Source organism: Notolepis coatsorum (assembly GCF_963971535.1).
Source record: "Notolepis coatsorum genome assembly, chromosome: 1".
In the NCBI taxonomy this organism is placed as follows: Eukaryota; Metazoa; Chordata; class Actinopteri; order Aulopiformes; family Paralepididae; genus Notolepis; species Notolepis coatsorum.
In genome coordinates, this window is record NC_140165.1 from 133,987,637 (window position 1) to 134,012,729 (window position 25,093).

At 41.6% G+C, this 25,093-nt stretch overlaps 1 protein-coding gene across 2 annotated transcripts in view; it reads left to right on the forward strand.

The window, feature by feature from the left end:
* The window catches only part of skic3 (SKI3 subunit of superkiller complex), a 66,711-nt gene that overhangs the window by 10,215 nt on the left and 31,403 nt on the right, over positions 1 to 25,093 (forward strand). For both annotated transcript variants that reach the window (XM_084335516.1, XM_084335517.1), the window contains 24 exons: positions 917 to 992; positions 1,133 to 1,279; positions 7,528 to 7,626; positions 8,177 to 8,285; positions 8,436 to 8,576; positions 8,865 to 8,963; positions 9,193 to 9,317; positions 9,875 to 9,961; positions 10,236 to 10,339; positions 10,564 to 10,690; positions 11,130 to 11,309; positions 11,446 to 11,570; positions 12,153 to 12,403; positions 12,521 to 12,623; positions 14,453 to 14,635; positions 14,882 to 15,029; positions 15,127 to 15,205; positions 17,083 to 17,144; positions 17,251 to 17,307; positions 18,748 to 18,816; positions 19,119 to 19,193; positions 19,497 to 19,638; positions 20,906 to 20,999; positions 23,332 to 23,409. In XM_084335516.1, the coding sequence (XP_084191642.1) occupies positions 917 to 992; positions 1,133 to 1,279; positions 7,528 to 7,626; positions 8,177 to 8,285; positions 8,436 to 8,576; positions 8,865 to 8,963; positions 9,193 to 9,317; positions 9,875 to 9,961; positions 10,236 to 10,339; positions 10,564 to 10,690; positions 11,130 to 11,309; positions 11,446 to 11,570; positions 12,153 to 12,403; positions 12,521 to 12,623; positions 14,453 to 14,635; positions 14,882 to 15,029; positions 15,127 to 15,205; positions 17,083 to 17,144; positions 17,251 to 17,307; positions 18,748 to 18,816; positions 19,119 to 19,193; positions 19,497 to 19,638; positions 20,906 to 20,999; positions 23,332 to 23,409 (2,760 nt within the window). The remainder of the gene's footprint in view (positions 1 to 916; positions 993 to 1,132; positions 1,280 to 7,527; positions 7,627 to 8,176; positions 8,286 to 8,435; positions 8,577 to 8,864; positions 8,964 to 9,192; positions 9,318 to 9,874; positions 9,962 to 10,235; positions 10,340 to 10,563; positions 10,691 to 11,129; positions 11,310 to 11,445; positions 11,571 to 12,152; positions 12,404 to 12,520; positions 12,624 to 14,452; positions 14,636 to 14,881; positions 15,030 to 15,126; positions 15,206 to 17,082; positions 17,145 to 17,250; positions 17,308 to 18,747; positions 18,817 to 19,118; positions 19,194 to 19,496; positions 19,639 to 20,905; positions 21,000 to 23,331; positions 23,410 to 25,093) is intronic.

Consider the following 25,093-nt stretch of genomic DNA (forward strand, 5'->3'; position numbering starts at 1 on the left):
GAATAGTATCCCGCTGCAGGCCGCAAGAATGGTTCCATTGCATTGGTTGAAAGCTCTGGTTGAGAAAATAGTATCCCTCTGCAGGCCGCAAGACGATACTGGGAGAGAGATAGTGATACCATAAACCTATTTCTTGATGTTTCCTTTTTTTAAGTAAGTAAAGAGGCCTACAAATACAAACATACACATACAAATATACAGTAGTTTCATTAAAAAAATAAAAAAAAATTAAAAAAAATATATATTTTTTTACAAATACTTATATACAAATATACAAATATCGGTATCGGTATCGGCCGATAGTGTTAGTTGAACAATCAGTATCGGTATCGGCGGCCAATTTTCATATCGGTGCATCCCTAGTACTATCTGCTGCCAGCTGTTTATCTCTCTTTGTGAGCTTGATTAAATAGCGTTAGCTCACGTTAGCTAGCGTTAGCTCCGCGGCTAATTTGAGCTCACCCTGAACTAAATCAATGACTAGGTTCTAAAGCATTCAAGTAGTTTTCACTGCACATAGAAGTAGCCAAACAGCGGGAGCATTTCGGGAGCATATTACCAAAACCCAGGCAATTTCGAGCCCTTAAGGAATCAAATAGTCTGCCATGGCTACATGCTAACGTTATTGCGCAACTGTAGGAAAAACCTGGCAGCGATGAGGGAATCGAAAGTCACGGGAGCCACACGGTTCCAGGCATCGGCCAATTAGGAACCGGTTCCCAATGGGAACCGGTTTTCGATTCCCATTCACAGTGGTTGATCGTGGTCCTGGTCTAAGAGGGTGATTGCACATGGACATTTACAAGGCAAAGATAGAACCGACCAGTGTTTCACACCTTTTTTGTTACCTGGTAACTAAAATCCACGACTTGTCTGTTCCACTGTTTATGTTCCTTATTTTGTTCTTCATTCACAGCTCAGACAAGACTAAATGTTATGAGGTGATCAAAAAACTATCCGACATCTACCAGTCTGACAAAGAATATTTAAAGGTATGTAATATATAAAGTGCATGGTTGTGTATATGTTAAAGAAAAAGAGAGGGAGAGAACGAAAGAGACAGACAATGTCGGAGACTCACTATATCAGCCCATTAAATCAGTTGTGCGTGTGTGTGTGTGTGTGTGTGTAGTTGGCAAGGGTTTGGCAGCGTCTCATCCATCTGAAGGAGGAAGAGGCTGTGGACAAGTCTGAGCTCCTACAGCTGTGGCAGCAGATGACCTGTCTCCTCTCAGAGTGCACTGATGTAGAGCAGCAGGACAATGAAACTCAGCAGCACGTAAGTTTCAGCGGCACGTTAGGAGGCCAGGCAGTATATCAAGATGTATTGTTTAACCATCAGTTATCCTCTTGTGGTTTTTCTTTATTGTGAATCATGACTATGCACAATTTTGTGGTATAAATCAAAGCAAATATTAAGTCAGATTTGTCACAAAACTGTCTCTGAAATATCAGTTGGAAATGTAAAATGAAAATTCCAGTTTGGTTGATAACTATCACTCAAACCATAACCAGTGTAACGAGCATCAACATGCAATTTCCCATACAAAACAGATATGTTGATGTATATCTATCAAGAAAGTCCTTCTGAATATCCTATTTATTAATTTCCATATTACCTACAGCATGTAAAAGTTTCCTAAATACACACCAAGACTCAATAGCACCTATGTTTACCCACACAGACAACTGGGCCCTATTCGCTGTACCTGGTTCAACTAAGTCGATCAAAAGTCCCATTATCCAGATTCAATTAACCCGATGTTTGAATCCAGGCTTTCCCTGTTCCTCGAACACTGATTCAGTCTCGTTAATTCGAACCAGACTTGATACTCAGGATAATTGCGCGCGGCCGCCTCTCCTGAAAAGACAGCAGGTGTCGATCGCAGAAATCCTGATTTTCTAACTGCATTGATTGATTGATTGATTGAAATTTTTTTTAACAGATTGCAGAATCGGTACAATACAGTACGGCTCAATAGCCTTGCCGACAAGTTAAATGCATAATCTATAGGCTAATTTTAAATCCCTCATTACCCCAATCAATCAGATTATATATATATATATTTTTTTTTATCCACTTTTTTTCTCCCATTTTTCTATATTTTTCTCCCATCCCAATTTCGTATCATCCAATTCAACCCTCCCCTGTCACGAACGCTGTTTCTTGCCTCCCACAAGCCGGCTGCAATGTGGACTAAGTCATACATAGCACAAGTCCCCTCCGGTACTTGAGGTAACAGCAGTCGCATCTTTTCACCTGCACAGCTCGATCTCTGTGGCGAGGAGTAACGCGTGGGAGGCTCACGCTGCCCCCGACACTTCCTGATTCTACTGCGCAGGCGCACCAACCGACCTGTAGGAGTCGCTGTCCACAACGCCCGATCCCCACCCTTCAGTTTCCCTCCCCGTAATACGGCCAATGTGTATTACTGCGGACGACCAGCTAAACTGAAAACAATGTGGAGAGCTGGATTCGAACATGCGAACCCAGCGTCTCCACATTGGTGGCGAGTGCCTTGCCCACTACACCACCTAGCCGCCCCAGATTATATTTCTTTAAATGTGCCTGCTGGCAGTAGGCTTAATGGAATGAATAATCAAATGAGATCTTGCTAGCGAAAATAATTAGTTCAACTCTTTCAGAATAAGTAGATAAAAAAACAAGCCCAAAGAGTATCTAAGTGATACGAATTAATAGATACTTATGAGGATATCTGTACTGTATGTGCTTAGGTATCATGTACTATATAAATACATGGTTCCCAAAGTTTAAGGCGGGACCCCCGAATGAACGTGTCAGAGACTTGGAGGCTTGCAGTTTCACTATTAATCAGGTTTTAATCTGTTTCGGACATCATCCATACATGCATTGAATTGATTAACCTTTGGTTTATACCAGTGACACCAGTCATGTTAATCACCTTCTTGTTCATCATCAGATAATAGTGCTTGAACAGATAAATTCATTTTCTCAAATTCATTCATCAAAACGTCAAAGGCTTGCAATTGCTCATTCATTTTCTCAAATCACGTCCACGTCATCAAATCCGTCAAACAGCGCATCCCCTCAAACATTTGAATCCCAGTTACAATATCACAATAATGTGTGAGTGACAGTGATACAATTCAACAATCCACATATTCAGATTCGTCGTAATTCATATCCACAATCCACGCATAAAGACGCTTCAATTTATGCTTGAAACAATCCGGGCGCTCCGTTAAGCAAATACATCCACAGCGGAGAATATGAAACTAATTAGAGCCAAACGCCCGATAGGTTTCATTCATTAAAAACATCCCCGCAGGGCGGGCGGCTACGTGGCGTAGTGGGCAAGGCACTCGCCACGAAATGCTGGAGACGCTGGGCTCGTCAGTTCGAGCCCAGCGCTCCACATTTGCTTTCAGTTTAGCTGGTCGTCCACAGTAATACACATTGGCCGTATTACGGGGAGGGAAACTGAAGGGTGGGGATCGGGCGTTGTGGACAGCGACTCCTACAGGTCGGTTGGTGCGCCTGCGCAGTAGAATCAGGAAGTGTCGGGGGCAGCGTGAGCCTCCCACGCGTTACTCCTCGCCACTGAGAGATCGAGCTGCGCAGGTGAAAAGATGCGACTGCTGTTACCTCAAGTACCGGAGGGGACTTGTGCTATGTATGACTTAGTCCACATTGCAGCCGGCTTGTGGGAGGCAAGAAACAGCGTCCGTGACAGGGGAGGGTTGAATTGGATGATACGAAATTGGGATGGGAGAAAAATATAGAAAAATGGGAGAAAAAGTGGATAAAAAAAAAAAAAAAAACATCCCGCAGGATTCACATTTGCAATGTGCCGTTATTAAAATAACCACATAGTGTGTATCGCGACTCCGAGCGCCGTATATATGACGTGCATTATTTAGGACAAAGTAAATCCATAGGCTGAATGATTTATCAGCATTTGTTATATTATTTTACATTTCAAAAGCCCCCTCTAGAAAAACGAAGCACAAAAACATAATTCAGAATGGTATAATGGGATCTAGTCAGACTGTGAGGATTATTTCAGGAAGGGAGCTGGCATTTCTTTGCGAGGGCGTGGCCAGTTTATCGAGCTAACTGAACTAAACCCTGCGCTGGACCAGGTTCAAACTTTCTGATCTGTTGCCATAGTGATTTAGACAATCGCACTTCGAGGAACGGAAAGGTCTAGCTTAAGTCAAGTTATCCTGAAAATGATCCTGAAAATGATCCGGCTAACTCAGTTAGCCAGGTACGAGGAACAGGGCCCTGATATGCTTGCCATTAACCTAATGCGTCATAGGCTCTGCAGTTATGTTTCCACTCCGTCCTATGCAGAGAGTTGGACAACGTTCCACTATCAAACATCTCTGCCCAAACAGGAAGTAAACTAACTGGTGCTACATAATTTAATAAATTACATTACATTTGTTCCCCATATTCTGTAGCGGTGGTCAGCCCAATATAATCAAAGTGTAAATGTTACAGTGGTGCATTGGGCGCCAGACAGGCTAAAACCTGTCAATAAATTAAATAAGCAAAATTAAAGTGTACTGTTACCGGCTAGCTCCAGGTAACCTCCACTACAAAAAACAGCATGTGACAAGGTTTGAAGAGGCAGGCAAACAGTATTCAGTGAAATAATATATACTGTATTCAAAATAATCAAGTGCAAAACAGATACATAGAATACAAGTGAAAATGGTAATAAGTAAAACAAAAACAGTCCAGATTGTGTGTGTGCTCAGTGATTGCGTGTTTGTGGGGGTAGCAGGCTGGGGTAGGCTGAAGTGGTGGCTGAGGACAGCTTGGAGATTGGTAGGGGGAAGCTGGGAGAACAGGGACACTGAAGATCTTGAGTGAAGGTGGTCAAGTCCGGGATAGTTGGTGGTTTGAAGAGACGGTTCATGGAAGGGGTTAACTTGCCAGCACTGGTGTCCTCTCTTTACAGGTGATACTCTCTTTGATCAGCCATGTTATAGGCCACAGGATACATGAGGAGTCTGTCACCGTTTCCTCCAAATCAACTTGTTCTTTGCCTTCTTAACTCGCATATTCTTCTCAGTATTTCCCTTGCTCTCACTTCACTCCTCTCTCCTGCTCTGCGTCCTTGTGCTGCTCCACTTGCTCTGCCTCACTCTGCTCTACTGCCCATGCTGCAAATCAACTCAGCTGAGTCCTATATGGCAATTAGACTGCCTGCCTTAAAGGGGCAGTGCCAATAGGCTACTCTGCTACAATTCCTTTTGATAATTTTTTATTTGAAATCTTTATTTCGAACATGTAAATAAATACAAACAATATCAAATCAAAACAAATCATTGATCAAGAAATTAAATGGAAAAAAATATATATAAATAAACAAAAGCAAAACATAACTCAATTTACATGTTTGAAAATGAGTAGGAAGAAGTATACACTTATTTAACTCTTTCAGTGCCACTCACGAGATTTCTCGTGTTTTTTTATAGGTGGTTGCTAGCCACTCACGAGATTTCTCGGATTTTTTTTTTTTTTTTTTTTTTTTGCGATCTGAAAAATTATTGCATCACCCGAGCCTACCCGAGTATTGCCGAGCTGCGCCGGTGATCACTGTGGAAAAAAGCGCCCCCTGTCGTCTCCCAGATGACATAAGTGATTTTGGAATGGACTCAATGAAAATGAATGGGGAAAAAAATCCGGTACTCCACATTTTCCAGTTCACTGATCCAGCCGGGGTTACTAGAGTTCATTCTGGAGCCTCAGATCTCCGCGGATCATGGAGAACCACTGTGTCGCGTTGGATCCATACACGTATCGATTTTTTCGAATGGTGATCAGGAATTGGAATATACCAGTTGGATACCATCTGATGTCAGGTAAGGACTCTATGTTATCAGTGGTAGGATAATCAGAGTAATTTTGATGAAGTTATAAGCTGTTTTGTGAAATCTCTTCTTTCGTTTTCACTGTAAAAGTCCGAGAGGAAATCAACAAGGCGATTGTCCGCGCGCGGCCGTAATGTGCGTGCGTGCACGTATAATATTGATCATCTAGCGTTTATTTGAAAACGATTCATAAAAAGGCCGACGAATATCAACGTTGTGGAATATTCCACTAAAAGACGATTTTCATAGAATGCTCCAGAATGAGTTGTTTTTTATATCAAAACGGGGGCTTTTCTAACTGCTCTGAAACGGCAACGACGCGATAAAAAAACAATCTGCCTTCACAGCACTGTCTGGAACATAGTCTTTGATAATGCGATGGGCAGATTAGACACATAGCCATAATTTAAAACATAGATTAGGCGATATTAACGTTAACATTGGCGCGGATGGTGGCATTCAAGCGGTAAAATGGAAAACCAGGCATGGCATTTAAAGAGTTAATCCTACCCCTTTTCCACTACTCAAATGAGTGTACTAATTTAAAACCCTACAAAACAAATATATATATATATATATATATATATATATATATATATATATATATATATATATATATATATATAAAAAAAAAACGATGTATGTAAAACATGAAAGAAATAAAATAAAAATGTAAAATGTCAAATCCCTTCCTCATCCCTGTACCTCGTGAACATAATTTCCTTATAATTCAGTTTGAATTGTCTCATATTTGGACATTGCTTTAGCACCACATTCAGACTGTTCCACAGTTTCACTCCACATATTGAAATGCAGTGTCTTCTCATGGTAGTGCGTACACTAAGAACTTTTAAATTGAGCTCTCCCCTCAGATTATAACCCCCCTCTCTATCAAAGAACAGTTCTTGAATGTTTCCTGGAAGTACATTACCTTTTGCTTTATACATTAATTGTGCTGTTTTAAATTCCACAAGATCATTTAACTTGAACGTTTTTGACTTAATAATATGTTTGTGTGTTCTCGATAACCTGCAATGTGAACTATCCTTATGGCCCTTTTTTGGAGTATAAAAAGTGGTTGTAGTGTAGAATTATAAGTGTTTCCCCAGACTTCAGCGCAGTAATTTAAATATGGTAAAACTAGTCAACAGTAGAGAATGTAGAGTGATTTTTTATCCAGAATGTACTTTACTTTACTCATGACTGAAATGCTTCTTGACAGTTTAGTTTGGACATGTTTTATGTGAGGTTTCCAGCTGATTTTCCAGCTGATTCTCCAGCTGAGTCTATTATTACACCTAGGAATTTATTTTCATAAACTCTTTCAATAATCACATCATTATTATGATGATTAGTGATACTCCGTATACACCCAATTCAAAGTAATAGCCACGCTTTCTTTCAAACTAATTTGGTCGCAGATGCTTTGATTTGGTAAAAATGTCAGAGGCTGTGGACATACAGGTGTAGAGACAGCTCTGTGTAGGAGTGTGGTTTCCACTATCTTTTACCAAATGAGAAATGTGTTCTTATTGTGGCATGGTCTCTTCATAAATGAAAGTTGATGATAAGTGGGTGAAATAATGCTTACATCATATCATTTTAGTGCAGTTATCCAACAGTATTCTTCTGAGCTCTTGTTGTTTTTGATGATCACAGTTAATCACTGCTTATGAGAAAGCCATGGCTCTCACTGCTCCAGTACCAGGAGAGGACCACAGGAAGCTGTCGGCTGACTTTGTCAAATGTCTATCAAAAGTAAGTCCTCTTCCACGGATGTTTGCACCACAATGACCGATATTTAGGACCTATTGATAATGGGATTGACCCTCACACAAACAGCACCTCACAGTCTCATCCAGATTCAGCTGACTGATACAGATCTGCTAGACCAGGGGTTCTCAAACTTTTTTTATACCACAGATTTCTTTTGGCAACCCCACACTTAATGCATCACGTAATTTCAACGTGGAATTAAGGAATATCAAAATAAAAGCACACGTTGTTGAACTTGATCATGCATATTTATTTAAATTGTATTACAGCACTATGTTATCAATACACATTTATAAAATGAGGCATATTTAGCCAAAATATCTTGCTAGAACATAAAGAAAATTATAATAAGAATGATTGATTATTATTATTTTTTTTTTACTTGCCAATGCACACTGTCACCTACCCACGACCCCACTTTGGGCCGCAACCCGTAGTTTGAGAACCGCTGTGCTAGACCCTCACACAAACGGAACCTCACAGTCTCATCCAGGTTCAGCTGAGTGATCACAGATCTGACCCCTCTCTGTAGCTGTCGCACGAAGAGGCCAAAATGAAAGGGGCATGTGAGTCCATGTTGTCCCTCTATCCCACGAAAACGTATCCTCTGGAAGTCCTTTGCTCTCATTACATCAAGACGGGTACAGTAACAAATTCGGTCTTATTCGTTAAGAGCCAAGACACAGTGAATGTTTGCTACATTAAATGTACATGGTTATTTTGGTTTATATTGGAATAATGGTCAATAAATGTCATAGCCAGTGTTGATACCCGTTATGTTTGTTTTCTAGGCGTAGTAAGTGAGGATGCAGGCAGCAGTTTTTCCCGTCTGCTGGAACTGGACCCAGGAAGCGCTTTAGGTCACCAGGGTCTGGGGACCAGAGCTCTACAAGAATGCAAATATGAAGATGCCATTAAAAACCTGGCACAAGGTACAGTATGCACACTGACTATACACTGTAAGAGCATCGCAGTAAACATCTGCAGTCAATCATTCAAATGAATCTTTTGAATTGTAATTTCTGTAAATAAAGACTTTATATCTTCAATACATCATCATTTAGTATGTGCATGCATTATGATATGAGTGTTACATGTACCTGAACACACTTGAACTTAAATGAAACATGCTACCCTTTACCTCACTGGAATTCCATTGGTTTGCTCTGGTGTCCATGTGGACAGTTTGTCACTTGGCTATGTCTATTCTTTTTCATCAGGGCTTAAGAAAGTGGGCTCCAGCACAGGATGGTACAGCCTGGCTCAGGCTCAGCTCAAAATGTATAGATACTCTGACAGTTCTGCGTCCTGCTCTCAAGGTACAGTATGAGCCATCTTAAGATTTGACTGCCATACAGAATCACCGACAAGCATTAAGCATGTTGTTCACCTTTTTTCCAAGGTTCAGTAGCGTTTAGTTAAACTAATTAACTGCATCTTTTGTGGGATGCGATCCTGGACAAGCATAGTGTGGTTCTAGAGACACAGATCTCTGGCTCTCTTTCTAACACCAACCTCTTCTTGCTCTTTCCGTTTCCGCCGTCTCAGGTCTGACACTGTGCGCGTCTGCGGACGAGGGGACGAGACTGGGGCTCCTGAAGCTCCGACTTGAGGCCTTGGTCAGGAGTGGGGAGGAGAAGGCTTCAGACCAGGCCATGGAGACACTCGCACAGGTGCTTATAATTGGTCTCTAATTGTTTGAGGTATTAAATTCCATTGGTGGGATGCTCTAAACGAAAAGACGGCCTGGCCAAATGCACTTTTCTTGAGGGGGATTGTACAGTCCCCCCCCCTAGCCGCACCTCCAGTGTTCCTGGTTGAGGCAGACTTGAGGTTGATGAAATCAGACAAAGGAGGAGGAGCCAATCCACACTTGATCTTGAAAACTAGGCAGATGTCTTGATACAGAATAATTAGTTGTGTATAGTATATTGAGCTGGATAGAGTTGGCTAGATGTGGGAGCGTCCCGGTGGCTCACCAAGTGAAATACCACGTCCTGTGGACCTTTGCTGCATGTCATCCCTGTATCTTTAAGTATTTAGATATCAAATATATTTAAAATAATTTAAGAAATTAAGCTAAATGTGACTTGACTTGCTGCTGTGCATGAAAAAAAAAGCATTGGATTATAGCTTTGTGATTTAGGGACGGTCAACTTATTCTCTGACAAAGTACATGCGCCACACCAATTTCATCCCTGCCTGAATTGTTGTTCCACTTCTCATCTAGATCCCAGATGCTAGAAATGACCCAGTCCTGTTAGCCTTTAAAGGACGAGCTCATCTGAATAAAGGACAAGTTGACCAGGCTCTCCAGGTACACCATCTTGTCTGAACTAGAAATACGAGATTGGTCATATAATGTGTAACGTAGACAGAGAACTGGCGATATTATTGCCCATACCAACTTATACAATTTTATATTGCATAGATAAAAACATTGATCATGATCTTGTGTTTTAATCAGATTATGATGAAGTAATTAATTACAGAATACATAAAACTAAAGATGTACGGATGTAGGCAAAAGAAAAGAAAAAAGAACAAAGGTTGATGAATGATTAAATACTGACAGTGTGTTTGTTCCACAGGTGTCATCTGAGCTGCTGGCTTCTCACCCTAACCTGGCCCAGGGGTTGGCTCTAAGAGGACTCGCACAATTAGCCCAAGATCAGCAGCAACTGGCAGAGCAGAGGTACACTGTAGCCGTGCGTGTGTGTGTGTGTGTGTCTCAGCCAATACAATACAATGTATGGATTCAAATCATTAATATATCGTATAAGAAATGGACAGTTCAGAATGCCATACAGTATGTTACTGAATTAAATCATATCCTGTTGTATTAACATTTGTGATATTGTTGAATATGAACAAACTGTATAACCCTCCACATTGATCTCCCTTGTTGTCCTGCTATAGTTTCCTGCAGGCTGCGGCCCAGTGTCCAAATTGTGGAGAATACTACTTCCTTCTGGGACGCCTCTACTGGGACCTGGGGGAGGAGACCCGTCGGGACAGGAGCAAAGCCCACACACACCTGCTCAAAGTTAGCACTATTGCCATGGAACAATATTTGCAGAAATGGAGATTGTGTTACAGTCGTTATAATAGACTAAGGACTCAATATGGCATCATCCATATACAATAGCTCTAATTGCTTATTTGATATAGTGTTTAACATTGAAGGATTTCAAATATATTTGTATCTTGTACGGGTAACAACCGATGGTATTCTCCTAACAATAACATAACTATTTCTCTTCATCTCTTTTCTGGTGTTTATCTTGAGCAAGGTACTTAACCCCAATACTACTCCAGGGGCGCTGTACTGCAGGCAACCCTGCGCTCTGTCCTCTCTGAAAATATGCATGTGTGGGGTGACTGTGTGTATGTGTATCTAGGAGGGATATGCCGAAATACACTTCAATTGCTTTGTGTAAATGGCCAGTTAAGTAAATGATCATCTTCTTCTATCTGTACCTCAGGCTGCGAAGTTGGACCCGAACTTAGGCTGTGTGTTCCGCTACCTGGGTCATTACTACCGGGAGGTGGCTAAGGATAAGGGCCGGGCACGGGGCTGCTATAAGAAGGCCTTTGAATTGGACAACAGTGACACCGAGTCTGGAGCTGCCTCAGTTGACCTCAGTATGGAGCAGGGAGATATGGTGAGTGCCTGTGTGGAGCAAACTGCAGCAACATTGTGACTTTTGGATATCTCCCTGGCACTTTTTGTTACAGTTCTTGTTTCTTGAAAGGGTTTTGTTTCTTTACCCTCCCTCACTCCCTCTCTCTCTACCTCAGGACACAGCCCTGGCGGTACTACAGTCTGTGATAGAGAAAGCCACTCCAGGCTCAGCCAAGTGGGCCTGGATGAGACGAGGTCTTTACCATCTCAAGGTTGGAGAGCACCCACAGGCTGTCGCTGAGTAAGGATCAGTTCTTAGGTTTCAGTTCTATTCAGTTCTCTCTTCACTGACATGGTCTCTTCCTTATTCACTGCCTATTCATAGCTGTTTTCAGGCAGTGAAAAGTGACTGACCTTATTGTAATAAGTTGTGTTTGTGTTCAGTCTGCGGGCAGTGCTGATGGCAGACCCTGAGGACTTTGTAATACGTTGTGTGTCAGTATTACAATAGGAATGTTAGGAAATGGCTCCTAGAAAATTTCCCAGAGTAACTCAGGAAGCTCCCTGTTTTAATGTAGTGTAGTTTTAGTGTCTGTAAATTTTCTACATATTTTATTAATAATGTTGTATTTTACTTTTTAATTATATTTTTAGCAATATACTGTAGGCTGATGATAATATGTGTACCGGTAATACATGTTTATTTAAATACTATGTGCTGCTGAGACCAAGGACCACAATGGAAATAAGTCTGACTTTTTTGTGCTATCCTTGATCATTTTAGGGTGCATGACTTGTTGTAACATGCAATGTATTTTTTAATAATTTTCAAATAAACTAAACTAAAAACCCAGAGGACTTATAGTAATACGTTGTGTTTCAGTCTGCAGGCAGCGCTGAGGGCAGACCCAGAGGACTGGGTCTGTTGGGAGTGTTTGGGCGAGGCCTACCTGAACCGGCGGAGCTTCACAGCGGCCCTGAAAGCCTTTGGCAAGGCCCAGCAGCTCCACCCGTCCTCCATCTACAGCCTGTACCAGACGGCAGCCATCAAACAGATCCTGGGCAAGTTCAAAGAGGCTGCCGCAGAGTACCTGCAGATCATAGCCCAAGAGGACTATGTGCCTGCGCTCAAAGGTAAGGGGTTGTGCGTGAGTGACCTCCCCAGAGGAGTTCATATCCTCTGGGGGCTAATCCTCTGTGATCTCCTTCTGTTGGTTTGATAATTAGTTTTCTCTGTGGTGTGTTATTCAGGTCTAGGGGAATGTCTGCTGTCCCTGGCTAAAGGTTTGATGGAGGACTATAGAGACGGGGGAGCCATCGATCTCATCCAGCAGGCGATACGCCACCTCTTCAGGCACGTTTACTATCCATTTCCAGCGTAGCGTTTCTCCACATAACACACAAACATCGATACTTTGTGTAAGTGTTTTTAGATCCAGACGACATTTCGGCCAATGCGCTCCGCCTCCTTCGTTCCCCACACAGACTGTTTACCTGCAACAGAATCATGTTCCTGTGGAAATCACAGTCTAAATTTTAACTGCCATCCCCACTCAAACTACTTGGACTACAAACAGAAACCAGAACGCTTCCAAGACCAAAATCCTGTCCCTTGCCTACAGATTCTGCATTCATGTGCAGATATCTGTTTATAGAGATTAGTGAATTCACAAAGAGGAATTTCTTTAAAAATCAAATACTGAAAAGGACACATCAACATGCTGCCCAGGAGGAGCGGGAATCGAACCGGGAACCTTCCGATTACCAGAAGACCGCTCTGCCTCCTGAGCCACTGTCGCACCACTATCGAGCCATAGACTGATCCCCTCCCCGCCACACCATAAATCACCTCGCTCATTTCTTTCTGCCAGTAGTCATCAGGCTCCACAACTGTGGTCAAGGACTGACCTGGCCAACAGCTGGAGAACTAATGGCTGGAGAACTTGAGAACTGTTGGAACCGATTGACTCTTAACTACTGAACCCACCTGTCCGACTGACCAGACCCTCACCTTTGTTTTCTATTCATATTTTATCTTGTTCTTTACCTCTACTCTGATGTTTTTATTCTCTATATTTTATTGTAATTTTTATTACCCTGCCTGTACCCCCCCCCCCCCCCCCCCCCCCCTTTCGCCCGTGCTGCCATGACACCTGCATTTCCCCAAGGGGATTAACGCTTTCCGTGCCAGCCTCCGTGTCCTATTTACCCTGTTGAGTGCCGACACTCTATTCAATGACCGAGCACTCGCATTTGTGAACGCATAAACTATATCTTAAATTATGGCTATGTGTCTAATACGACCGTCGCTTATCAATGACTTGTTTGCAGTCAACATTGTCGAAACGGATTGTTTTTAATCTGTTCATTTCCGTTTTATACCATTTTGAAAAACGCTCGTTTTTTTAAACTTTCAGAAAAAAATAATATTCTGCAGGAATCGCGCTTTACTGTAATACACAAACACGTTGTCATTTTTCTGCCTATTTATGAATAGTTTTCAAATAAACGCTAGATTATCGATAGTATATGTGTACTTATGCACGCTATAGAAGCGGGCTGAAAATCGATTATCTTATTTCCTGATCAGCTACACACACTCACAGCCACACACACACATATGGGACACGTTTATATATAGGTGAAAACAGCTCTGATTATCCCAATACTGGTAAAATAGATTCCTTACCTCAGCTCAGATGTTCTCCAAAAAGATTATTCCAATTCCTGATCGCCATTCCAAATATTGATCGCGTTTATTGATCCAACGCTGGCTACTGGAAACATATATTCCACGCTGTTCTGATGGTGGGCAATGACTGGGATCGTCTCCGGTTACTTGCCTGACAAGTAAAATGTGGAATGTGGAAATGTGGAAATGCGTTTCATTCAGTCTAATCCAATGGGGTGCCGTACCATCCGGAGAGACGATAGGGGGCGGTATTTTCCTAATTCGAGCTCAGAGAGAGTGCCAATGGTAACGTGAGGCTAGATTGATGAAATATGAATGGAAATCGCTAAAAAACGGCATATCTTGTTTCTGGCACTCAACGGTTGGCATGAAATAACAAATTATGCCGTGGCTGGCACTTAAAGTGTTAATAAAGGAACATCTTGTCTTCTCTCAAATGGAAGTGAATTGATCCCAACCCTGATCCATAAACCTCTTCCCTCTCCTCTCAGGGCGGTGGAGTTGCGACCAGACCTGTCCTGTCTGTGGAAGCTTTTGGGAGACGCCTGCACCACAGTCCGCGTTGTGTCCCCTAACAGAGCCCGGGTTCTGATGCCAGGCCCACTGGCTGGTCTAGAACCCACCGACCAGAACCACGCTCTCAACCAGACCCAGACACTCAAAGTTGGCGAGAGGTATAACCAATAACAAGACAGTGATGTGCCTGCATGGGTTTCAAAGCTGCCTAAACCATTTCTGTTCTACATTGTCATCATTGTATGTATCATAAAGGAGATTTAACTAAATTAAAAAAGAAAGAAAATTGTTTATTTGAATGATTAATGGTTCAGTCATCAGTGTTCAGTACCTTATGAGCCCCAGCTGGCCTAGTATGAAATCCAGACAATGCAGTTATCAAATGATGGTGTTTGTTATAATAGGTGTTACGGCCGAGCTCTGAAGATGATGCCCGAGGCCTCCGGTCTGTGGTACGACCTGGGGCTCAACTACCACCGCCAGGCCAGCCAGCCCAGCTCTACCGAGGAGGACGAGAACTCTGTCATTCTGCTACTGGAGAAGGCCCAGCAGGTAGCTAACATTCACTAGTTATGAACACACCATTGTTATATGGTCCTTTTATTATCTTTAATTTTTTTTTACTTGACCATGATGTCCCTCTCCTTAGTGTGTGAAAAAGGCCATCATGATGGACAGTGGAAACCATAGCTACTGGAATGCCCTAGGAATGATTGCCATGAGCAAAGGTATTTATACTGTACCTTTTATATATATATAATTATTATTATACATTTTTTGTTTACTTTGCTCCCATGTCCTCAATGTTGTCATTATGCAAATCCCCTTCCTGGTTGTTTCTTGCCCTACTGTTGGTCTGGGGAGGGTGTAGACCAGGGGTGGGCAATTATTTTTCCCAGGGGGCCGAATGAGCAACTGAAAATATGTTGAAGGGCCGGGCCAAAATTCCAAACTCAATTATGCATAATATACATTTTATTTCTATATAAAAAGCAGTAAATGGCATTGTTTTGACCCCTGGTAAGAGTGTATGTTATTATTTGGCAATTAAAAGGTGAGGTTAGCTTTCAAAAATATCATTTATTCAAATAGAATTTATTTCCAAAATGATAAACAAAATGTGAAACATTAATAACAAAGGGCATTTTGAGTTTCATATACTATTGAAACAAGGATTTTCTTAGCTTTCTAAAGACATCACATCATCTTATAGCCAAAATAAACAAGACATGTCACTGAACTGTGTAAAGAAAAGTGTCCCAGTTTTGTAGCCTTTTTTACTTTACATGCCTATATTAAACATTTAATGTTTTCAGAACTGTGCAAAAAAAAAGATCAAGTGTCCCATTTCACTTGTTATATTTCCACATTTTAGTGTTCTTCAGTTATTTATTTTTCATTCAGTGTGAGAAATCCAGTCTCTGTTGAGCTTTAACAAGTCCATCAAAGTCAGGTTGCATGTCTGAGGTGGAGATGCGAAGCACAGCTGCCAGATGTTCATCAGTGAGAGAGGATCTGTACCTGGACTTGGTAAACGTCATGACTGAGAATGTCTGTTCACATATGTAGGTGGATCCAAAGAGAACCTACATCTTCTGAGCATGTCTCCTCATGTTAGGAAAGTTCTCTTCCTTGAGAGCAGAGTAGAACTCTAGCAGTGATGCTGACTTAAAGTGCTCTTTCAGTAGTGAATCAGACTGCAGGTCAATGAGTTCAAGCTGAACAACTATCAACATTGCAGGTAAAGGGAGAGGAAACCAGCTGCATTTCATCCTCAACCTTTTTGAAATCTTGAAAACGCCTTGAAAATTCATCATGCAGTGCTCCCAACATGGATGAGTACCTGTGCCGGTGATCAGCTGATGGTTTGACTTCTTTCAGGGTTTTCATGTGTTTGAGATTGTTGCTGCCTAGTTGCCTTGAAATTAATTGCAACTTTGTCATGAAGGCTTTCACATGGCTATGCATTTCATGAGCAAAAATGCCCTTGCCCTGCAGTTGTGTGTTCAGTAGGGATGGGTACCGTTCACATTTGAACCGATACCTGTGAATCGATACCGGTACCCAATGGTACCTTTTTTCTGTACTTTAATCTAAAAAAATGTAATCTACCTACCTCAGTTGTGAAAAAAAAAAATCCAAACCTCAAATAACCACACTTTCGACCGTTTTCGGCTTGCCCCGACTGCTTTGTTGTTGAATCAAGTCAAATCCTAGGTAAGCGTATATTGTGCGTGTGAACATGAAAATAAAAAAGTACAATTTTTTTTTTTAAATTATTATCATGTAATCTTCGCGGGCCGGTCAGAATCATCAAATTTTGTACGGCCCAGGTCTGCCTATCACATGCCTCCTCCAATACATGTGGAGTGGAGTTGCCAGCCGCTTCTTTTCACTTGACAGCTAGGAGTTTAACTGGGAGAGCGTAACATGCACAGAGGTTCACGCTATCCTCTGCAGATCCACTACCTATCTTCCCCATCCTATAACTCTCTATTATTGACTATTATTGCTTCCACTTTCCTTTTTGTTATTTATTTGGTTATGAATTATTGTGTTTTTTTTTATCATTGTTCTTTCATGTCTTTTTTTTTTTTTACAATAGGCCTTGATAACCTTGCCCTGGCTCAACATTGTTTCATCAAGTCCATACAAGTTGAGACTAATGTGAGTACAAACTAACATAAACACATTTATGTTATAGTATTTCTATAGTGTGGTGTGAGTTGCATTCTCCTAAACAATATTCATAATTGTATTTTCCTCCATATAGAATGTTGTTGCCTGGACAAATCTTGGCACCCTGTATTTGAAGAAAGAAAACATTGAAGTATGTGGTGATTGATTTTTTCATTTTGTTTTATTTTCATCAAATGCAGATGTGAATTAAGTTCGGCCTTGCTATTTAGCATTTCTACTCTTGTTTCCCTAGCTGTAGCATTTCTACTCTTGTTTTCCTAGCTACAGTATGTCACATTTCTACTCTTGTTTTCCTAGCTACAGTATGTAGCATTTCTACTCTGGTTTTCCTAGCTATGTAGCATTTCTACTCTTGTTTTCCTAGCTACAGTATGTAGCATTTCTACTCTTGTTTTCCTAGCTACAGTATGTAGCATTTCTACTCTTGTTTTCCTAGCTACAGTACAGTATGTAGCATTTCTACTCTTGTTTTCCTAGCTACAGTACAGTATGTAGCATTTCTACTCTTGTTTTCCTAGCTATTTAGCATTTCTACTCTTGTTTTCCTAGCTGTGTAGCATTTCTACTCTTGTTTTCCTAGCTACTGCATGTAGCATTTCTACTCTTGTTTTCCTAGCTACAGTATAGCATTTCTACTCTTGTTTTCCTAGCTGTGTAGCATTTCTACTCTTGTTTTCCTAGCTACAGTATAGCATTTCTACTCTTGTTTTCCTAGCTGTGTAGCATTTCTACTCTTGTTTTCCTAGCTACAGTATGTAGCATTTCTACTCTTGTTTTCCTTGCTATTTATCATTTCCACTCTTGTTTTCCTAGCTGTGTAGCATTTCTACTCTTGTTTTCCTAGCTACAGTATGTAGCATTTATACTCTTGTTTTCCTTGCTATTTATCATTTCCACTCTTGTTTTCCTAGCTATGTAGCATTTCTACTCTTGTTTTCCTAGATATGTAGCATGTCTACTCTTGTTTTCCTAGCTACCGTAATTCCTCTAATAGTAACCCCGGCTTGTATTTGTTTCAACTGTAGCTGATACCAGGCTTGTATTAGGAGGAGGCATGTATAAGAGAGAGGCCTATATTTCTAATTTTCAAACAGATCATAATGAATAAATCAACATTTTGTGTCAGTTTGAACCCAGTAAAATGTACTGGGTTAATTTATTGAAACCAAGTACTGTATGAAATACGGTAGTAAACAGTGCAATTACAGGTGGTCAAAAAAAGTTAAATAAAGTAAAATAGTGCAATCACAATACTGGTATAATAATAAATAAGAATAATAATAATAAGAATAACTTTGTTTTGTACAATTCTGAGGTAGGCTTACTCTCTTGGTAAACATTAACACCATACCATTATATGGTATTTACTGCACAGCCAGGCCAGCATATACATGAAACCCGGCTTGTATTAGGAGGCCGGCTTATAATTGCTTAGCTCAACAGCGCACCCGGTCATTAATAGAGACCCGGCTTTTAATTGAATACCGGTTACTATTAGAGGAATTACGGTATGTAGCATTTCTACTCTTGTTTTCCTTGCTATTTATCATTTCCACTCTTGTTTTCCTAGCTTTCACATGAGGCCTTCAAGATTGCCCAGTCCTTGGAACCACTCTACGTTAACTGTTGGATCGGACAGGTAAGTCATTCTTTTATAGACATGACACTTTATCAAGAAGAGACATCAACGTCATCATTTTAAAAATAACTTGGCTAAGTGAAAAAGTTGAAATGGGCATGCATGGTTTCTCTCTCTCCATGTCCTTTGTTGAATTGAGCAAATACGGTTTCTCTCTCTCCATGTCCTTTGTTGAATTGAGCAAATACTGTAAGAGCACGGTTTAGATTTTACTTCCAATATCATCTGCGCATGAAGGCCTTATGTAGGCATCACGGTTCCAAAGACTTGTTCTAACTATACTCTCTGTGCCCTCCTACCAGGCCCTAATAGCTGAGGCAGTGGGAAGCTACGACACCATGGATCTGTTCAGACACACCACTGAGCTCAACACGCATGTAGGTGACCACGGTTACCATCATTATCCCCACTTATTAGCTAGCTAATGAGAACAACATCGTCCAACCATGTCTCTGTTGCTCTCCTTAATCATCCATTCTCAGGCTTATAAGTACTACTTAGTCATCTGCGATGATGTGAGCGTAATGAATTTTAAAACCTAATTTGAAATGTTCTCCTCTTTTGTCTCGCTCTCCCCGTTCCCCTGTTCTGCCTCTTCTTCTCCCACCTTCTTTTCTTCTGTTCCTCTCTCTCATTATCTCTCTCTTTTCTATCTCCCCCTCTCCTTCTCTCTACCCCAGACGGAGGGAGTTAAAGGTTATGCCTACTGGGTCTGTGCCACTCTGCTGGATAAGAGCAACAGAGACTCTGAGCTCTACCGCTACAACATTGTCCAGATGAACGCTGTGTCTGCTGCTCAGGTGGCCCTCAGCAAGTACACCGGTATGTACATGTACGTGTGTGTGTGTGTGTGTGTGTGTGTGTGTGTGTGTGTGTGTGTGTGTGTGTGTATTTGGAGGGATGACGGAATGGTTACTGACTGGAGGTTCTGGCCAGGGTAACAGTGGTCAAAGGGCTTGGTGTGTGTGTGTGTCTGTGTGTCTGTGTCTGTGTGTCTCAGCCAATGTAATACAATATATAAATTCAAATCATTAATATATCATATAAGAAATGGACAGTTTAGAATGCCATACAGTATGTTACTGAATTAAATCATATCCTGTTGTATTAACATCTGTGATTCAAGTTCAAGTTTCAAGTTTCTTTAATAGTTGTCATACAGAAGTATAGAATACTTTTATACAAAATAAAATAACATAGTAAAATTAGAAGTAAAAAAATGAGGTCACAGTGTTCAGTTTAGACATATGTACAATGTTCGATGCAGAATAGACGTAGTTACCATACAATATACAATACTGTGCAGTGTACTAATATACAATACTATATAGTGCAAGGCAGAAATGGAGAAATGGGACGAGGTGCAATTTAGGTACAATTCACAGTAGGTGTACGAGTTGTAGTGCAAATCCTTTATCAATAAATATAAAGTGTAAGTGTGTTTGTGTGATCTAAAGTGTGGAGAGTGGGTGCTGCAGTGTGTTGTTTGTTTGAGTGAGTGTGTGCGTGTGGGTGTGTGTGCTGTGTGCATTTGATGGTTGTTGCATAGTGATTATTGTTCGTTTAGCAGCCTGATGGCCTGGGGATAGAAGCTTCTTCTGAGTCTTTCTGTGCTCGCCTTAAGACTCCGGTATCGCTTGCCTGACCGCAGCAGTTCAAAGAGGCAGTTGTTCGGGTGGCTCGAGTCCTTAATAATTCTCTTAGCCTTCCCCTTGCACCGCTTGTTGTAAATGTTCTGGAGGGTGGGAAGCCCCCCTCCAATTGTGCGTTCGGCTGAACGTGTCACTCTTTGTAGTCTGCTACGGTCTTGTGCAGTGCTATTCCCAAACCAGGAGGTGATGTTGCCGGTCAGGATGCTCTCTATTGTACATGAGTAGAAGTTCCTAAGGATCTTCTGACTGACTTGGAACTTCCTTAGGCGCCTGAGGAAGTAGAGGCGTTGTCGTGCCTTCTTCACAACACTGTCAATGTGTGTGGTGATATTGTGGTGATATTGCTGAATATGAACAAACTGTATAACCCTCCACTGTGTGTGTGTGTGTGTGTGTGACCTTCAGTAACATGACCTCTCCGTTGTGTCCCTTTTCAGAGAGGATCCAGTGTGACCCCGATGCCTTCATCATGCTGGGCTACCTCAATGAGCACCTGCAGCTGAAGATGCAGGCTGTACAGGCTTATCAGAAGTGTGTAACCGTATCTTGTCTGTCTCTCTCTCTCTCTCTCTCTCTCTCTCTCTCTCTCTCTCTCTCTCTGTCTGAGTCTCTCATCCTCTGTCTCCTCTCTCTCTGTCTGAGTCTGTCTCTCTCTATCTCAGGGCTGTACGTTAACTTTTTTTGCACATAGCACTGGTGCTACAGAGGTTGATAGTTTTGTAGCACAGGCCAAAATCTTGTAGCACGAGTATAAAACGTCTCTAAAATCTCTAAAAACAACCACAAGTAGTGCAGTTCATTACTTAAATAGGTATGTGACTGGCAAGGGACATGAAACTTGCATACAGGGCACACAAAATCCAAACTTTAACAAGAAATGCTTTCAGACAAATTCTTTCTTTATTTGCCCATAATGTAAAACAAAAAGAACAAGGACATAACCATATAACCGATATGAAGCAGTCCGAGACCAGGCAGAAAGTGTGACTCGAGGCGCACAACGTCGCGGCGAAACGCATATGACAATGATACGAAGATGAAACGAAAGGTGTAACCGCAGCCTCAGATTACAGGGAAAGCTAGAAACCAACCTAGAAACACCTAGAAACCAACATAACAAATAGATATAATGCATACAAACAAACACCTGTACATATTTGTGGAACCAAATAAATAAATGTATTATTATTATTATTATTATAATTATTCGTGTGTGTGTGTGTGTGTGTGTGCACTGCACACGTGTCACAGTTCCAGCATCATGTCTGCTGGCCACTTTTTCAGATCCACACACACACACACACACACACACACACACACACACACACACACACACACACACACTATTGCATTAATCAGAAGTACAAGGAACTCTGCATGAATGAAAAGGGCTTTATAAATAAAATGAATTATTATTATTATTACCTTATTTGCATATTGTCTCGTTATTAGATAGATTGATTGATTGATAGATAGATAATTAATACTTTATTGATCCCGGAGGGGAATTTAAGTAGCCATACGATGGAGTTATTTTTACAGAGTAAAATTAGCGGCTTAAATTTAGTGAACAGCATTTCTTCCTTGGCGATGCAATATGCCACATTCATCTTAAACTTTACCTCACGGAGATCAGCATCATCCGCTCTGGTCGTCTGTTTACTCAGCGAGTGCAAGAGGGTGCCGGCCCGCTCAGGGGTTTGTTTAGCGTTGAAGGCATCCCGGGCAAGGGACTTTGTGTTTATTAATGTTATCCCTTTTTAGGATATTGTTACCCGCGACATAGGGATTCTCTGACCGGATCTTTTCCGGAGTCTCCCGGCACCAGTGACAGAATAATAATAGCTGCGCTTCCTCATTAAAAAATATCCACGGAAAATCATTTTCCCACTCTGCGTTATATCTGTACATCTTGTTAATCTTCTCCTTTTGTCTCGTTTCTATTAACGGTGGTCCCTCTCGGGCTCGTTTGGGGTTTTGATCTTGTACTTCTTTTGTTGGATTTAATACCTTAAAAAATCGCTTCATCTTGTCGAAGTCACCCAGTCACTGTACATTGAGCTCGCAACTTAGTCGCGGGGATATTGTTCGCTAGGGATTATGGGATTTGGTGTTTGATTATGGACTCTACGCGAGATGGGACATTGTTTTTAATCGCACGAGACTACAAGTACCAAGTGGATAGTGTGGCGCTGTGGTCCATTCAATTTACCGTCACACGTTCTTTTTTTTTTGCTTGCGCCACGGGCCATCGCACCAGTGCTACTAAAGTCAATTCATTCATCGCACAGACTGACGTCAGTGTCGCACGTGCAACATATATGTCGCACTGTACAGCCCTGCTCTATCTGGGTCTCTCTGTCTGAGTCTCTCGCTCCTCTCGCTCTCTCTGTCTGAGTCTCTCATCTTCTCTCTCTGTCTGAGTCTCTCTCTCTCTCCCTCTCCCTCTCTGCTCTCCTCTCTCTCTGTCTGGGTATCTCTCATCCTCTCTCTCTGTCTGAGTCTATCTCATCCTCTCTCTCCTCTGAGTCTCTCTCATCCTCTCTCTTCTCTGTAGCCCTGTGTCTCTCCCTCTCTCGGCTATTTGAATACCATGCTAACTTAAAGTGTCCCTATTATGCCCATTTCCCAGTTTAATATTTTCATTTTTGTTTATTTACAAAAAAAGATTTTATGGTCAAAAAGCACCTAGTTATTACTGTACAGGCTGTGTGTGCAACACCTCAGGCTCACTCAGCTCAAACTTGATGTGAGACAAATGCAAATCTTTCTGATCTATTACACACACGGTATATCTTATGTAGTAGTTGGTAATATAGATATGTCAATATTAATGTGCTTGTGTGTTGTTTTTCCTCCTCAGAGCTGTGGAGCTGCTTCAGTCTATGTCCTCTACGGAAGAACTGGCTTTTGCTCTGGGCAGCTATGGCCGTGCACTATGGTACACACTGGACCTATGGATCACAAGCCCTGCCCTCTTTTCTTGATCCTCCAATCACAGCAGTTGTGATTGGAGGATCAAGACAATGGGTGAATTGATTATATGCAATTAATTAAGCCTACCAGATTCATTAGAAATGAATGATAGGGGTCCATTGGTCACGATGCTGTACGTTGCCAAGCAACACAAAGGCAGTATTGCCTCAAAGCAACACTCGCACATCATAGAGGTGAGAGGAAGGGACACACGCAGCAGGGCTGAGCACTATGTCCTGAAATTCATGTCACACTTACCTCGGCAACGAGAAATGACATGATGATGAATTCATTTTAAACACCAGCGCACAAATACCATCATGTTGGCCCTCTGTCGGCACGTCTATAATGTTTGTCTGTCAACATGTTTGTCTTTCAGCATTTGATTGGTTGTTTCAGTTAATTCACTTAAATGAAAGAGGCACGAAATTAAGCTGCCTACATGCTGGCGGAATGCACTTACCTAACATACCAATATGGGCAAAATTATGTGGGTAAGAGATTCATAATGTCAGTATGGGTATATTGCTCAGCCCTATCATTTGTGTATCACTGGTCCTCAAATATAGGTTGTAATTGGGGAAGGGGCACAAAAAAGGAAATCTGCACACCAAAAAAGTAGAACGGGTGCAAAAGGAGAAAATAAAATCAATGTATTATAGTAGAGACTCCTTGCAACACTGTAATGTAAACACTGAATTTATTGGTTGCACTTTGGGTACAAGACCTTCTAATCCTAGTTGAATTGTCTAGACTGGTGTTGCATGGAGTCTCTACTATAATTACTGGAAATATGAATTGACTCCGGTATCTCAATCCTTTAAATGGCTAGGGGGGGGGTCTGAAAGGCAGCTTAAATGTCTGGAGGCCTGTAGTATCCAGTGGAGTTTTTGACCACTAGTTGATTAAATTGGCGCTAGTAGGAGAAAAGGGGTCCCTGAAAATGGTGTAAAAAGGAAATGTATTCACCTTGTAGACTATAGACTCAGGCATTAAAGCGTTCCGTCTCCAGACGGATTTCCTACCTTGGTATAATATGATTTGTAGATGCATACAGATTGAAACAAAATTGAGCCAATCAGAGGCGCCAAATATCATGAAAAAGGGATTTTTTTTTCTATCGCGGTGCGGCCGCGCCAAGCAGTCATTGTCACTCAGCGACTCGAGAGACAGGATTACGCTGCTTGCTCCGCGGTTGCAGCTGGAGGCTATTGGGCGAGTGACATTTGCGAGGTCTGAGAGGTCTGTCCGCCACATGGCAGGGTAACAAAATAGTCATGTAAAATAATTAAAAACTGCGGTGTGTTTTGGTTTTACGACAGTTGCCTTTTTTGCAGCCTCGCGCATCAATCTCCTTGTTTACAGACGTCACAGCCACCACCTGCTTAGTAGCTGCGTGCACTGTAACGCTGCTATAGCGATTAGCTAACGTTAGCTTAATAGCGTCGGTTAAATGGAACGAGTAAGCCGGCCACTAAAAAGAAAAACCACAGCGGTTTTCTCAAACGAAAAGGATGAGCGGCACCACCCAACAAAAGAAAGTATCAAGAGGAATGGAAGTTTGAAGATAGCGGTGTTTCAAGAGACTGGCTAGGCTACTGGGGGCTGTAGTGGTGAGTTAACTTGTTCCGTGTTCCGCAACTATGTCA